The 13,721-nt window shown below is 33.0% G+C and overlaps 2 protein-coding genes across 4 annotated transcripts; one reads left to right on the plus strand and one right to left on the minus strand.

Moving 5' to 3' along the window:
- Nucleotides 1-67: 67 nt before the first annotated feature.
- On the minus strand, nucleotides 68-9,954 carry LOC110996772 (leucine-rich PPR motif-containing protein, mitochondrial). Its single transcript, XM_022264600.2, has 9 exons — nucleotides 9,652-9,954; nucleotides 9,296-9,480; nucleotides 8,741-8,939; nucleotides 8,189-8,507; nucleotides 6,300-7,853; nucleotides 5,043-5,279; nucleotides 4,440-4,586; nucleotides 3,159-3,879; nucleotides 68-1,962 (listed from the first exon to the last, which is right to left on the minus strand). Exons 1-9 carry the CDS (start codon nucleotides 9,783-9,785, stop codon nucleotides 1,541-1,543), a joined length of 3,918 nt encoding a protein of 1,305 aa, XP_022120292.2. The 5' UTR covers nucleotides 9,786-9,954; the 3' UTR covers nucleotides 68-1,540.
- A 1,781-nt stretch (nucleotides 9,955-11,735) lies between these two features.
- Nucleotides 11,736-13,711, plus strand: LOC110996738 (malate dehydrogenase, cytoplasmic). Of its 3 annotated transcripts, XM_022264556.2 has the most exons (3): nucleotides 11,736-11,832; nucleotides 11,942-12,076; nucleotides 12,541-13,711. In XM_022264556.2, the coding sequence occupies exons 2-3, from the start codon at nucleotides 12,074-12,076 to the stop codon at nucleotides 13,528-13,530; spliced, it is 993 nt and encodes a 330-aa protein (XP_022120248.2). In that variant the 5' UTR covers nucleotides 11,736-11,832; nucleotides 11,942-12,073; the 3' UTR covers nucleotides 13,531-13,711. The 3 variants fall into 3 exon arrangements, with proteins under 3 accessions (XP_022120248.2, XP_022120247.2, XP_022120246.2); XM_022264555.2 differs by lacking the exon at nucleotides 11,736-11,832 and having other exon boundaries at nucleotides 11,854-12,076; XM_022264554.2 differs by lacking the exons at nucleotides 11,736-11,832; nucleotides 11,942-12,076 and adding an exon at nucleotides 12,274-12,405.
- Nucleotides 13,712-13,721: the final 10 nt, after the last annotated feature.

The following is a 13,721-nucleotide window of genomic DNA, read 5'->3' on the forward strand; positions in this document are numbered from 1 at the left end:
ATTCAAATGACTACGATTTGCTATTTATAAGTCTCTCGATTTAAGGTTTAAATAAAAATACAAAACATCTTACTGACAATTATTTTAATATAATAAAACTAAATTACATACTACTAGTGATCAATAATAATCCATACAATATTTGAATCACGTAATGTTTTTACAGGCAAGCTACATCAGTAGAAAAACATATTTACATTTACATTTTAATTGATTAAAGGCAATTTGGACTCAAATTGTATCACATATAAGAAATAAGAACGGGGTGTTAACTGGCAGTAATCATCCGATGTACAGTAATACCGCCGACCATGGAAACTCTTAACGATAGCTCGCGAGTGCGTTGCCGGCCTTTTAAAATTAGTATGCTCTTGTCATTAAGGACCCTAAGCCGAATTGGTTCGTTAATACGATGGTATGAGATGCTGGTTCCCACATAGTGGTTGTTGAAAGGCAATGGCGGTCTTCGCAAGTTATTTATCTCAAGATTTTGTCCCTAGTTTGATAAGGTCTATATAATCATGGCCATAATTTATATAGTCTATTGTGCAATTAGCAATATAAGCACAAAACAAAATAGCAAACAACACAGGAGATATCAGAGCTGTCACATCTACTGGTGTATAGGTTTTTGTATGGTTTTAAAAAAGAAAGATACAATGTTGAATATTCAATTCTTTAAGAGTGGATTTACTACGGAAGAGTATTTATTGAAATCATTTAAAAAAATTAATAACCATTGTCTTAGCCAACGACTTGGAGGAAACTTATAAACATTTTAATATAATACATATGAAAACAGAAGTAATAAAAGCAACAGAACAATATTTGGTACACTGCGTTTAATCAAACTAAATAACATTTGGTTTTTCAAATGGAGCCTTTACAAATTCTCAAATATTCTTAAACAATCATGTCAAAACTATCTAATACATTGTCGATTACGATATAACTCTTATTCATAAACGTTTCTTCAGAAATTACAAAAAAGGGGCTAAAAGGGCCGGCCTTTTCAAGCCACATACAGCGATAATCTTTGCCACGTATGCGCAACAAAATTTATTAATAGCGTTTTCAAAACTAAACTGTTTTTAAAACATCTCAATATTTTTAGATTAAAAGGCCTCTTGGCCTTTTCAAACGCAACCTTAACGGTTACATTTTTTCATTGTGATAGACAATTTTAATTAAATAGTTTCAGGATTTGTGAATAAGTCAAAACCTCAAAGGCCTCTTCAAGTTTAGCCTCAAATAGTTTTATAGCATGTTAAGTTCAGGACAAAAATTATTTAAGGACGAATATTAAAAATTTAAAGAATTTGTAAAGAACTAATAGTTTTCGGTCCCTTAAAATTAATATTATTGATAAGTCGTACCGACCTCTTCAAATACAGCCTCAAATAGTATGTTAAGTTCAGAACGAAATGTATAAATAAATTATTTTAGGACTATTAACTATCTATTTCTCAACGTTTATGAATAAGACTATATTCAATTGTTTGCAAAAAAACTAACCGTTTTCGGAAATTTAAAATTTGTATTATTGATAAGGCTTACCGGCCTCTTCAAATGCAGCCTTTAGTCTTTGCAGAGTCGTTTTATTTAAATCAGTATCCTTCAAACCGCTATTGAACGCTTCATCCGCTTTCGCTTTCGCTTCATCTAAATTATTATGTACCAAATGCAGATTAATTAACCGGGAATATGCATTTCCGAGTGTTGTAGGAACGACAGTAGAATTAGTTTTAAGGTAGCTTATTAATTCTTCGATAAGTTTAGGTCTACTCTGTAAGTGACTCTCTTGTAGAAGTCTCCGGAAGACGAGGGATTCAGACTTAATTAAATACTTCTTCCATATAGCGTCAGCCTCTTCCTTCTTGTCGGCAATTAGGTATTCCAACCATAGAAGGTTTAAGGGGAGAGTTATGCCTTTGGAAGCCGATATTTCCGCTATTTTCAAACCTGAAAAAATACATAAATATTTGGAGAACTGGTATTTAATAATAGAAGATCACAGTTTATTTTGGAATTTTAATATTTAGTTCATTTTTCTTTTGAGAAAAGATAACTGGAATACTCATGTAAAAAGCTGTTGGAGAATGAGGTGGTGATCATTAATATCGAGAATAAAATAGGTATTAATATAGTCGTAGCAAAACCTAGAATTCTAGAGTCTATGGTACCGTATCATATACGTAGCAAGTAACATCTTTATCTATAACTCAAGATCGGCTGGACCGATGTTATTTATCTCTTTTCGGTGGATTCTTCTCCGGTCCGAATAGCAGAATACATAAAAAAATATCGAATAACAATCAAATAATTTTACGAATGCAAACCGCATGTGGTGCCATCTGTTGACAAAACTACGCATCACTTTACATCGAATTCGTTCTGAAGAAATTCCGATCGTTAGATGAATATATATAAACTATCTATCTAACCTATAGTCTTTGATCTTGAGCGAAGACATATGTTAAGTCATCAAAAGAGTTGTATATCAGAAAGTGTTTTAACATTTATTTATTTTTCACTACATTTTTCTATCTTAACAGTAATTACTCATACGATAGAATTCCAAAATCCCACACCAACTATTCTAGATAAAAACATTAAAAAATTAAACTTATATTCCTAAATCTATCTATCCATAACTAACAATATAGCTAGCAACTCTTGCAGTATCGCAAAATTGGAACTAGAGAGCAGAGGCCAAATATGTGAAACTGCCATTATTCATTATTCACAGTAGCGATATTGTGTAAATTATGTCTCTAATTATTATGTACATTATTATATTTCTATTAAATGTTTCTCCACATTGACGTATTGGCATAGGCTGTGAAGATAATGTGTATGTTTGAAATAAATAAATAAATACATTTCTGAATTTGCAAGTGCAAGTGATCAGTTTACAGACAGACAGAGGTCTCGAATGAGGACACGTCTAACTAAACTAAACAAAGCAGTCTAATTTAATATAATACATATGTATTACTTGATTCATTGATTCCTAGCGATGGCCAGTCAATATTTTTATTTAAATCAAGGTTTTTAATTTAAGTAGGAATTTATTGCAAGACTTCATACATGTAATTATGTTTTTGATGGCAAGTAGGGTGCATAAAAAAATATTGGAAATATAAATAATAACTTACATTTTTTACTCAAATCATCATTAGAAACAGCAGTGGCCAAAGCTTTGCTCCTTGGAAACTTCGTTAAAACCGATTTCAACTCATCCGGTGATTGCGTCGCTTCAACGGTCAACAGCAAGTTATTCACGTGCTGATCACCACCACCCCTATTGAAAATCGCGGCCGTCATTTTATCATCATAAGTCACTTTTTTCCTCATCTCCTCATTGATATATCTCCCCAACATCTGAATTTTCTCCACACTCCCTTCGGCGGCTAGGTTCTTCAGTAAATACTTTATGACATTCTCTCTGGGTACGACGCCATCTTCCACCGATTTGATCGTGAAGTCCACAGCTTGGGATAGGAGGCCATCGTTTATAAGTTTTTCTATCTGTTCAGAAATCCCACGTTTGGTGGGTTTCGCTGATTCCTTTGGGGCTGCTATTGTCTTGATCATCGCTTCTTCTTTTTTCTTCTGTACATTTGTTTGATTCTTTTGTGGGATTACGAATGGGACCTCTTTGTTTTGCGATTTCAAATGGTTGCCGAGGTAAATTAAAAAGTCGTCGGTGGGGATTTCGCCTTCTTCTTGTAATGTGGTCCAGAGTCCTAAGGCTTTGTCAGTTTCGTTTGCTTTGCAGTATGTGACTAATAAGTGGTAGAAAATGTTAGATCGATCCAAAATGGACAAGTCTCTAGTTGCTTCCAGGAGTCCTTCGAGGTATTCAGACTTTCCTTCCTGGAAATAAAGGAAATTAAAATCAGTAATTCTTTGAATATGTATAACTAGTAGGCACTAGCAGAGCAGATATATAATAACTTGTTTTTTCAATAACCCATGTTCTTGAAAATTCCAAAGCCTTTTCGTCTAAATAATAGATTGTAATGTCAAAACGTTGGGTTATGGATTTTTTATTAATCAATTTAACAGGATAATACAATCTAAATCATGGTATGTTACATTTGAAAACCACTATGGTTTTTATTAATGTAAGAATATCATCTTGTAAAAGGCGCGACCGATGCATATATAGAAATATAACGAAGAAGAAGCCTCTTCTTCTTCGTTCTTAATTGTAATTTTATTATTTATTGCAAATGTTATACAGGAGTAAATAAAGAAATAATTATTTAAATTGTATTAATATCATAATAATACAACATCGCAACCTTTAAGTTGTGATCATATCAATAGTCAATACTGTAAAGGAAGAAGCTAAAATAGAGAAATTGTACATATCATTATCGGCCTCAATGATTTAGTTAGTTCGATATTACATTTGCATGTGCACGGTTTACCTCTTCATATCTTCTGCAAGCTTCATCGACCTTTCGTCGTCTAGCCAATAGCCCTGGTGTCTCCAGAATTCTCCTGGCCTGGCGCAGTCGGCCACATTCTACGAACGCCAGCACCAGGTCATGGAGGATGTTGATCTCGCCGTGAATCTATGAAGATATATATGTATCTTATACATGTAATACATATCAATTACATTTTAAACTATTTAACTAAGAACTGCAGTACATACATACATAAGTGGCTCTACTTATTAACTCGTCCACTTTTCGAATTTTTAAATTTAACTTAGAAAACTATTTAAAATTTCTGAAATTAACTAATTCTGATGCTTGATGCTATTAAATCTTTTTACTACCAGGAATTTTATATAAAATATTCCCATCAAAAATTAATAGCAATTTTATACCAAATTGCCTAAAATCAGGCTTATTAAAATTGTACTTAGTGACTCATATAGATTTATCTTGTTATTTTGTATTTATTTATAAGGTACATATTGTACAATATTATATACATAATATTATATATATACATAATCATATATACATATTAAATATTTGAGAATTTAAAGAGAATGGTGAGGTTTTTTAAATAATTATTACCTGTGTACTAAGATCAGCGAGCCATTGCAGTTTATTAGCATCCTCATTTAAAATCAACGCCTTAGTCAATTCTCCCTTCCACGGTGTACTTCTATACTGTTTACAGCAATACTCAAATTCACTCAATGCCGAGTCTAAATCATCCCTCAAAATGTGTACCTTGATTAATGGTCCCAATAGTACATTTGATGGTTCAATGTAATTGTTATTAATTAGAGTCTCCGTTAATGTTTTAATCTGAAAATAATTTAAAAAATCAATTCGCATTTTTTATACTGATCAGTTTTAACCCAGGAACCTTACCTAGGTGTTCATATAAAAATGCTTTTAACATAGATAATAATTGTATATTACTGTAAATTATATTCTATAGAGGAAAGATCGAGAAGTTCGGCTGTGTACATCAAGAGAAACAACGTATATGGGGCGAGAGAACGTTGCGGTATTTGTTACCGCGGCTAATAAATGGTCTGCCCAATCAGATATTAGACAGCATAACGCTAACCAACATACACTGTAAATTAAAAAACTACTTTGATATGCATTTGTCGCGCTCCTGAACAAGATCTATGGTTACATTAATACAAACCACAGCAGTTTTCAAATGTAACGTATTGTATGATTGATTATATTATGTATAAAAAAAATAGTGTTTGTAATAGATACAAGTCTTACATGTTTTTTTTCCGTTCAATAGGAACAGAAAAAAAACATTTACTTACCATTATTTACATTTTATATTATCAATTAGTAAAATATTTTGCAATACTCAAAAATTCATCAGTAAGATACTAAACAAATAGATATCAATATTTTTTATCTGTTATTATGTATGTAGATTAAAATTTATACAAAAAAGGCGTTATAATTATTAATTATGGCTAACAACATTATTAACACATTCTATTATGTATCAAGGAATTGTTTCTCTTTAAAAGTTCCTATAGTTTGTAACAATATCTATTTATTAAGGCCAACTCACTACAAACTTTTTATAGTAATCAATTTAGTTTCATCAACACAATATTATTAATTAACCTTAATAATCACTCAATTACAAATATTGAGAAATTTTATGGAATTAGGTTATTTGTATTAAAATATTTCCATAAAAAATGATGGTCAAATATGCAATAATTGGGTCTCAAATTTCCACAGCAACTGCTTAATTATAGTTTAAGAATTGAACCGCTATGATTTTAACACCCATTTGAATAATTAATGAAAACCAGTTAAAATACTTAAATTAAAACTAACCTTGGCCACATCCTTCTCTTCACATACTCCATTCAGAACTTGCCAACACTTGGCATTCAATGCAAAGTTCGATGTTATATCATCGGTAGGCTTATGATCCTTAAGATACTGTATCGCCTCATCAAACTTATTTGCCCTTATCAAAGCTTCAGCCATCATAACCTTCTTGAATCTGTTAATAACAAATTCTGGATTCTTATTTAATATTTGGGTGTGTATTTCATTCGCTTTCTCAATCATATCATTTTCCAAATACACCTCATACAATTGCGTCAGGGTCGTCATCGATAGTTCGAAGTTGGAAGACTTTAATTCTGTTAGGTAATTATCCAATTTCGCAATATTGTTCTCCTCCATATATGTGATGAGTAGCTGTTTTTGCAGTCTACCCACATTCCCACCCTGGCTTTGTACTTTTTTAATTAGATTCTCCAGTTGTTGGGAATTCATTTTTTTCTTATTGTTTGGCAGTTTGGAGGCTTCTAGCGGTGTGCATTCTAGATCTGAGGACGTCAAACTTGATAGTAACTTTGAAATCTCTGTTGTCATGTTATTGCCAAGTATTTGCTGTATCTCTTCAGCCGAAGCTACATCTATGCGCAATCCTCTGTCTAACACGGCTTTCAGGATATTTTCTGATAATCCAGCTTTATTCAAAGCTTTAACTGCTTGTCTAACCACACGGCCTACTTCGTTAACCGTGCTCCGTTCTGGACCATCATCAGGCGTATCCTCTTCTGTATTTGGTTGAAGACTACTCAGAACATGAACAATTTTGGCAAAGGAATCAATATCTTTAGTGTTAGTTACAGCGTTTATTAACATTGGACCGATAATAGAAAATCCACCTTTCGGTCGATATTTTAAAGCGATTTCTGCTGCGGCATTTATATGGTCCTTTCGTAAAAGTTCCACAATTACATTTCTTGCACTATGGAAAACAGGTACATTTGCCAATTGAAGTTTAATTATAACGTTTTGTGGCGAATCATTCTTTAGTAAGTACGGTATGATATAGTCTCTCAGAGCTTCACCGGAAGGAGACAGGTTTTCGGTAGTCATGGTCCGAACAATTTGTAGCAGACCCTCTTCATCGCCTTCCTTTCCTTTTTGAGTTAACAGTGGCCAATAGTAGTGTTGGCGAATCTCAAAGCCCTCATTTTTCAATTCTCCAAACAGTTTATATGCCAGTTCAGTGTGACCTAGCTGTAACGAAACTTCTGTAGCAATTTGTAATGCTTTGGGCACTAAGGCTTCTTCTTGTAATTCTTTGCATGATTTAATGATAGAGTCTACTGGTCTGTTTAGTTTGATTAAATGCTTCACATAAAAAGACCCTTTGAAGAAAATGCCGGAGTCGTCAATATTCACTGATGCTGACATGGTTTTCATAATACTTTTAGCAGTTGTATCACAGCCTTGGTTCAGGAGTCTTAAGATAAGATTGCAAACATCCTGATTGTAACCCACACTTTTACGTATGTGTGTATATAACTGTTCTACTTTATTCTCATGACCGCCAACTGCTAAATATTCTACAATATCTAAAATATCCTGTAAAAGTAAAATTAATTCAATTTAAGACTGTTGAATTATATATTTATATCATACCTGCACAAGAGAAAATAAACTGCACTGAATGAAATCTATCATAATTTTACAAATATTGATATAATTATTGGAACATAATATACTAAATTCAAAAATGTTTGTGATTAAACATGCTTTTATCTGGTTAAGGATATTTTTTATTATGCTACAATACTCAGTTCAGTATTTAAATTACTTTTGAATTACTAAAGGCACAATAGGACAATTAAATATTTCTTGACAACCCTAAAAGTTAAAGCTTGTTAAGTGGTTATTGTAAATTGTATTCACATTCTAACCTTATCTGACAAAAGTGCATCTTTGTCTTCAGCCATAGCAATAACCTTATTTATATTTTCAATATCACCTTCTTTTGCATAGCCACAGGCTAATAAAGTATAGGTACGGTTCGATGGACTAAGGCCAGCACCTGCCATTGTTTCTAACACAGCTTTAGCCCCTTCTGTGTCACCATGGAATGCATGACCCATAACTAAAGCATTTAAAACAGGTTCAGACACAGGCATGTTTAGCTCCCGCATTTTTTCTAGAACCTTGGTTGCACCTTCTACATCTCCTTCTTGACAATACCTCCACATAAGACGTTGGTAAGTAACTCTAAAATTTATAAAAACATTTTAAACAACTATAATATGTGAACTGAAAACTTATTAAAACCATTTTTAATATTTCTTATTAACGCATTAGTTTTATTATAAGTAGATCTAGATTTTTTGAAGGGTGCATACTTCAACAATAATATAAATTTTTTATATATTAAGAGATTTTTTATTGTAATGTAAGTACAGTAATAAAAACTTAAACAAAAGTAAAAGTAAAGAATAACTTACCTGTTTGGTTGCAGGCCCTTTCTTTCCATTTCCTCAAGGAATTGGGCAGGAGAAAATGCATGCTCATTTTCCAAATAAACACGCAGGAGGGCATTATAATGGGAGACATCCATGGGTACACCTCTCTCGTTTAGGACATTCCATATTTTCTGAACTAATAGAGTTCTCTGTTCTGGTAACTCTTCTGGTACAAGCTCACCTAGAAATAATATTAAATATTATTATAACTTATTTATATTATATGGACTTGACTTATAATTTAATTTAATTCCTTAAAAAACATGAAAAAAGCTTAAATGAAATGCTTTTAATATAAGTGTAGCAAAACCACTGAGTGAAGTTATTTTATATTAGTACCACTAATACAAGATGTACTTAAATCAAACACAAATAAATGTGCATGTGCACTGATTTTGTTTCATAGTCAGAAAATATTAATAATGAAACATTAAAATTACAATAAGAAAAACAATGTCTACAATGAACATTTAACCAAATGTTTTATTATTTTTTAAGTTTTAAGTTTGTTTCATATAAAAAATAAATATAACTTACCACAACATCTTATAACTAGTAAAGATTGTGAACTTGTAATGTCATGTTTTGCTCTGATTTCATCAAACACTTCATCTATGTCCCTTTTAGTTATTCTTCCATTTCTTCTTACTTCCGAATCCAATCTTTGTAGCAATGGCTCCAAGTTTTCTGATTTTTTTGTTGCATAGTCTCTCAGTAAAATGCTGAAAACATTTAATAATTTAGACTAAATGAGAATGATTGATTACCTGTATGAATTTAAAAATTATTATATATAACTAGGTAAATTTATAATCGTCGATTCTAGGAATCGTTAGGAACTAGAATGATTGTATATTACAATGATTTTGAATCAAACTACAAAAATATCTAACCTGTTGGCAGCACATAGAGATTTAGGATTCAGTAAAGTATTAGCTTCAGCTGTTTTTGCAGAGTTTAATATAAGTGTTCTAGCCGCACCAGCAAAGTATCGCACAAACTTGGTAGATCGTAGAAGAGACGACATTATGGGTTTTTAAGTATAGTTTACACACGCATGTAAACGATTCCTTTTTCTAACGATACACCACAGTTATTTTAATAATCCTATTTTTTGGAAATAAATTCTTTACTGTTGTAGGTTCTGCCTTTTAGTTTTGAGGTTATGTCTATTATATGATTATGTCACTAGTCACTATCTACTTAGCACTTCGTACTCTATAGTTACCAGTGCCGACAACATGCAGTTTATATGAATATTTTTATTCTATAGTGTAGAGCTAGTAATTAAGAGATCAGCTTTGTATTTGTCTACAAAAATGGACATGAGAGAGAGGGAGAGAGTTGAGAAACTAATAAAAAATTGAAGCCACATTTTTTGTATGATTTGGGCCATCCCTAATACCTAAGCTTCAAATCAGTGATTTAGGAAAACATAGGAAAGGAGCTCAAAAAGATTGTTTTAAATTTTTCGAGAAATCACGCCGAAGCGATGCTACGATGCTAGCAGGAACATAACGTCCACAGTGTGACGTCCGCTGTCTGAGTTCTGACCAAACCTTAAGACGTTGCTAGTTATAGGCGTAATTTATAAACTAATATGTAACATAATTTTTTATGAAATCCGCGCACTATTCTCCAAGATTTGCTTCTTGATGTTTCACTTTAAAACTAATTAGATAATTATTTCACTGTCTCTAACAATTATAAAAGGACATGCCGGTCCTAACATAACGGTGACAACGATTAGGTATCAAATTTAAATTTTATTATTTGGCTTCTTTGAACTTAAAGTTCTGTATCTTTCTAATCTATCTTTCTAAATTGTATCATAGAAACCAGTCAATTTTATTTTACTTAAGTACCTATATATAATTATTTAGTTCCTAATGGCTCTGGATATAAATGCTTAATTGTTTTTATTAATTTATTATAATGATCTAATAGTCACAGATTCTTTAAATCAAGTTTTACTTACAATCTGATAAGAAAAGATTGTGTCTATTTAAAAACATTACCAATTATACAACAAACATAATAGAAAATAAGAAAACATTTACTTTAAAATAATTAAAGCAACAACAATGGTTTTCAAAACTTGTCTCCACTGAATAACTGAATTAATGTTGAACCTGTTAAAAATTACGGGGACAGGAGGCAAACAGCACATGCAAGGCCGGGGCTTATGGGTGTGTTGCCGATACCTAATACACCATTCAAGCACACCAAGCTTTTTGAAGTCTAATTAAGTCTTACTCTACAAATGACCGCGAAATTGAACGTCACTCGATAATATGTCATTACAGGACCCAAAAATAGAGTCGGAGAGATTGGCTTTCTCCTTTAAGGTGTTGGTCATCAAGTTATCCCCCCAAGAAGTGGTGGAAGTGAAGACTTGCAGAAATTAACTTATACAGCCTTGGCAAGAAATCAGACATGTGTTGATTAGTTACAAATTCTTCAAATATGCTGTGAGTTTTGTCATAGTCTTTTTTTGGTTGTTATTTTTTATATCATGTGACGCCTCCGCTTGTACCCAGGCTTGAAAATACTCCTGTTTTCGGCATGCTGCCGTTTGGGAGCAGCTGGGATACTCGCACGGGCGGATACAGCTTTGGCACCAGGAGGGGGTCACATAGTCGTGGTCAAGTCAAGAACTTATACGTGTGTCATCATACAAAGTAATTATATTTTATTAAATATTATCTAGTTACATAAAATCTGGATGGTGACAAAATATTGAAATAAAATCACTATGTTCAAATTAGTGGTCTACTAAGTCCTGGATCCAGCTCAGGGGGTCATGACCCCCTTGAGCCCCGCTTCCGCTATCCACGTCGTCGAACGTGATGAAAAGCACCATTTGTTTCAGGCTATGAAACGCGAGAAAGATTACTAATTTTCGCTGGATTTCCGTGAAACGTCGGTCGTTATGAGACTATGTCAGGTGTATGTTTTTTTGGCTTAATGTCAATGAATTGACGTTGACAGTAACTGATAAAAAAATCGCTTATCCTACAAACAAATATTATTTTTATTCATATTGGAACTAATTCCAAATTGCTTCGAATAAGGTATGTTCTGCGTTCACGTGAAAGATGAGTGTTCATTAAAATTGGTAGATTTACATCTACTATCAAGTATCGACTATACTTTAAATTTTTTATTTTGCATGTGGCAAAGATTGAAGTACAATCTTTCAAGACTGCGGGTGACCTTCAAAACAGGATTTTTGCAGCGGTTTGTCGGCAAATCACCGTGATTTTTAAATTTATAGTTTAAATCATTTACATACCAGCATTTTCTCAAACTATCATGGTAAGTTTACGTAGTTTTAATACTTAATGGGAATGCCTTCTCCAGTGACATTCATATGACCTCTGTATATTATGTAGTCAAAATAATTAAGTATTTACTAATGGAAGTAAATTTAATAGACTAGTATTTTATATCGCATAAGTTTTTTTGTAAAATATACAATCTGATAAATCGATTGCAGTCTGATAATGTTATCATTATTTAATTAGAAACCACTTGTACATTTCAACTTAAGATATTTGAAAATGTTAACTTCATGTTGCTGTTCACAAAAACTTAGTACTAAACAACAAATTATTGTAGTAGCAAGCAAAAACAAAACTAAAATGGTAAGTCATTCTTATTTCCATTTCATATCAAGTTCTAAGTATTTTTTTTATTCAATTTATATGGTAATCCATGGACAAATGCACCTGAACTATATTGGAAGTTGTACTTAAATTAACAGGCTATGTTTCTTGCAGGCGGAACCAATTAAAGTTGTTGTTACTGGTGCTGCTGGGCAGATTGCATACTCTCTTCTCTACCAAATTGCTTCTGGTGCTGTTTTTGGCCCAGAACAACCAGTTTTTCTTCATCTCCTGGATATTGCTCCAATGATGGGAGTTCTTGAGGGTGTTGTCATGGAGTTAGCTGATTGTGCTTTACCCTTACTTGCTGGAGTACTCCCTACTGCCAACCCTGAAGAAGCATTTAAGGATGTAGCTGCTGCATTTTTAGTAGGTGCTATGCCCAGAAAAGAAGGTATGGAACGTAAAGATCTCTTATCAGCTAATGTTCGCATTTTTAAAGAGCAAGGGCAGGCTTTAGACAAGGTGGCACGTAAGGATGTTAAAATACTTGTTGTTGGTAATCCAGCCAACACAAATGCTTTGATTTGTTCTAAATATGCCCCCTCAATCCCTAAAGAAAATTTCACTGCTATGACGCGGCTTGACCAGAACCGCGCCCAAGCACAGTTGGCAGCTAAATTGGGAGTTAAAGTCCAGGATGTTAAGAATGTCATCATTTGGGGTAACCACTCCTCCACACAGTTCCCAGATGCATCAAATGCTGTTGTCACAGTCAATGGTGCTCAAAAGCCAGTGCCGGCTGCACTTAATGATGAAGAATTCTTGAAATCCACCTTTGTCACAACAGTGCAGAAGAGAGGAGCAGCTGTTATTGCAGCTAGAAAAATGTCCTCTGCTCTGTCAGCTGCTAAAGCAGCCTCAGACCACATGAGAGATTGGTTCTTAGGCACTGGTGATCGCTGGGTCAGTATGGGAGTTGTGTCTGATGGATCATATGGAACACCACGGGATGTAGTGTTCTCATTCCCCGTTACAGTCAGTAATGGCAAGTGGAAGATTGTTGAAGGCCTGACCATTTCCGATTTTGCGCGCAAAATGATTGATGCAACAGGTAAGGAGTTGGATGAAGAAAAGAATGATGCATTGGAAGTATGCAAGTAATTTTAGGGTGTAGGTAATAAGGATAAATGAGATTTTGTTGATATTATTGGCAATAAAATAATACTTTGTTTGTATGTCACTTGTAATTTCACAGCTATTATTCTGTTGTATTTAATTCTTATTTAAGTGAGCATTTAGATAGCTGTGTTGTTTAGAATGAAATAAAAACTATTCATATTTTTGAATGTATT

This window comes from Pieris rapae, chromosome 15 (genome assembly GCF_905147795.1).
Source record: "Pieris rapae chromosome 15, ilPieRapa1.1, whole genome shotgun sequence".
Lineage (NCBI taxonomy): Eukaryota > Metazoa > Arthropoda > Insecta > Lepidoptera > Pieridae > Pieris > Pieris rapae.

Bases quoted from the DNA above. Each gene is read 5' to 3' on its own strand.
- LOC110996738 (XM_022264554.2), top strand. From the start codon at position 12,322: ATGTTAACTTCATGTTGCTGTTCACAAAAACTTAGTACTAAACAACAA. The intron at 12,406-12,540 runs GTAAGTCATTCT...TGTTTCTTGCAG, and splicing joins GCAAAAACAAAACTAAAATG to GCGGAACCAATTAAAGTTGT.
- LOC110996772 (XM_022264600.2), bottom strand. From the start codon at position 9,785: ATGTCGTCTCTTCTACGATCTACCAAGTTTGTGCGATACTTTGCTGGT. The intron at 4,587-5,042 runs GTAATAATTATT...ATATCTTCATAG, and splicing joins TCGCTGATCTTAGTACACAG to ATTCACGGCGAGATCAACAT. The intron at 3,880-4,439 runs GTAAACCGTGCA...CTTTATTTCCAG, and splicing joins CTTGCAGAAGATATGAAGAG to GAAGGAAAGTCTGAATACCT.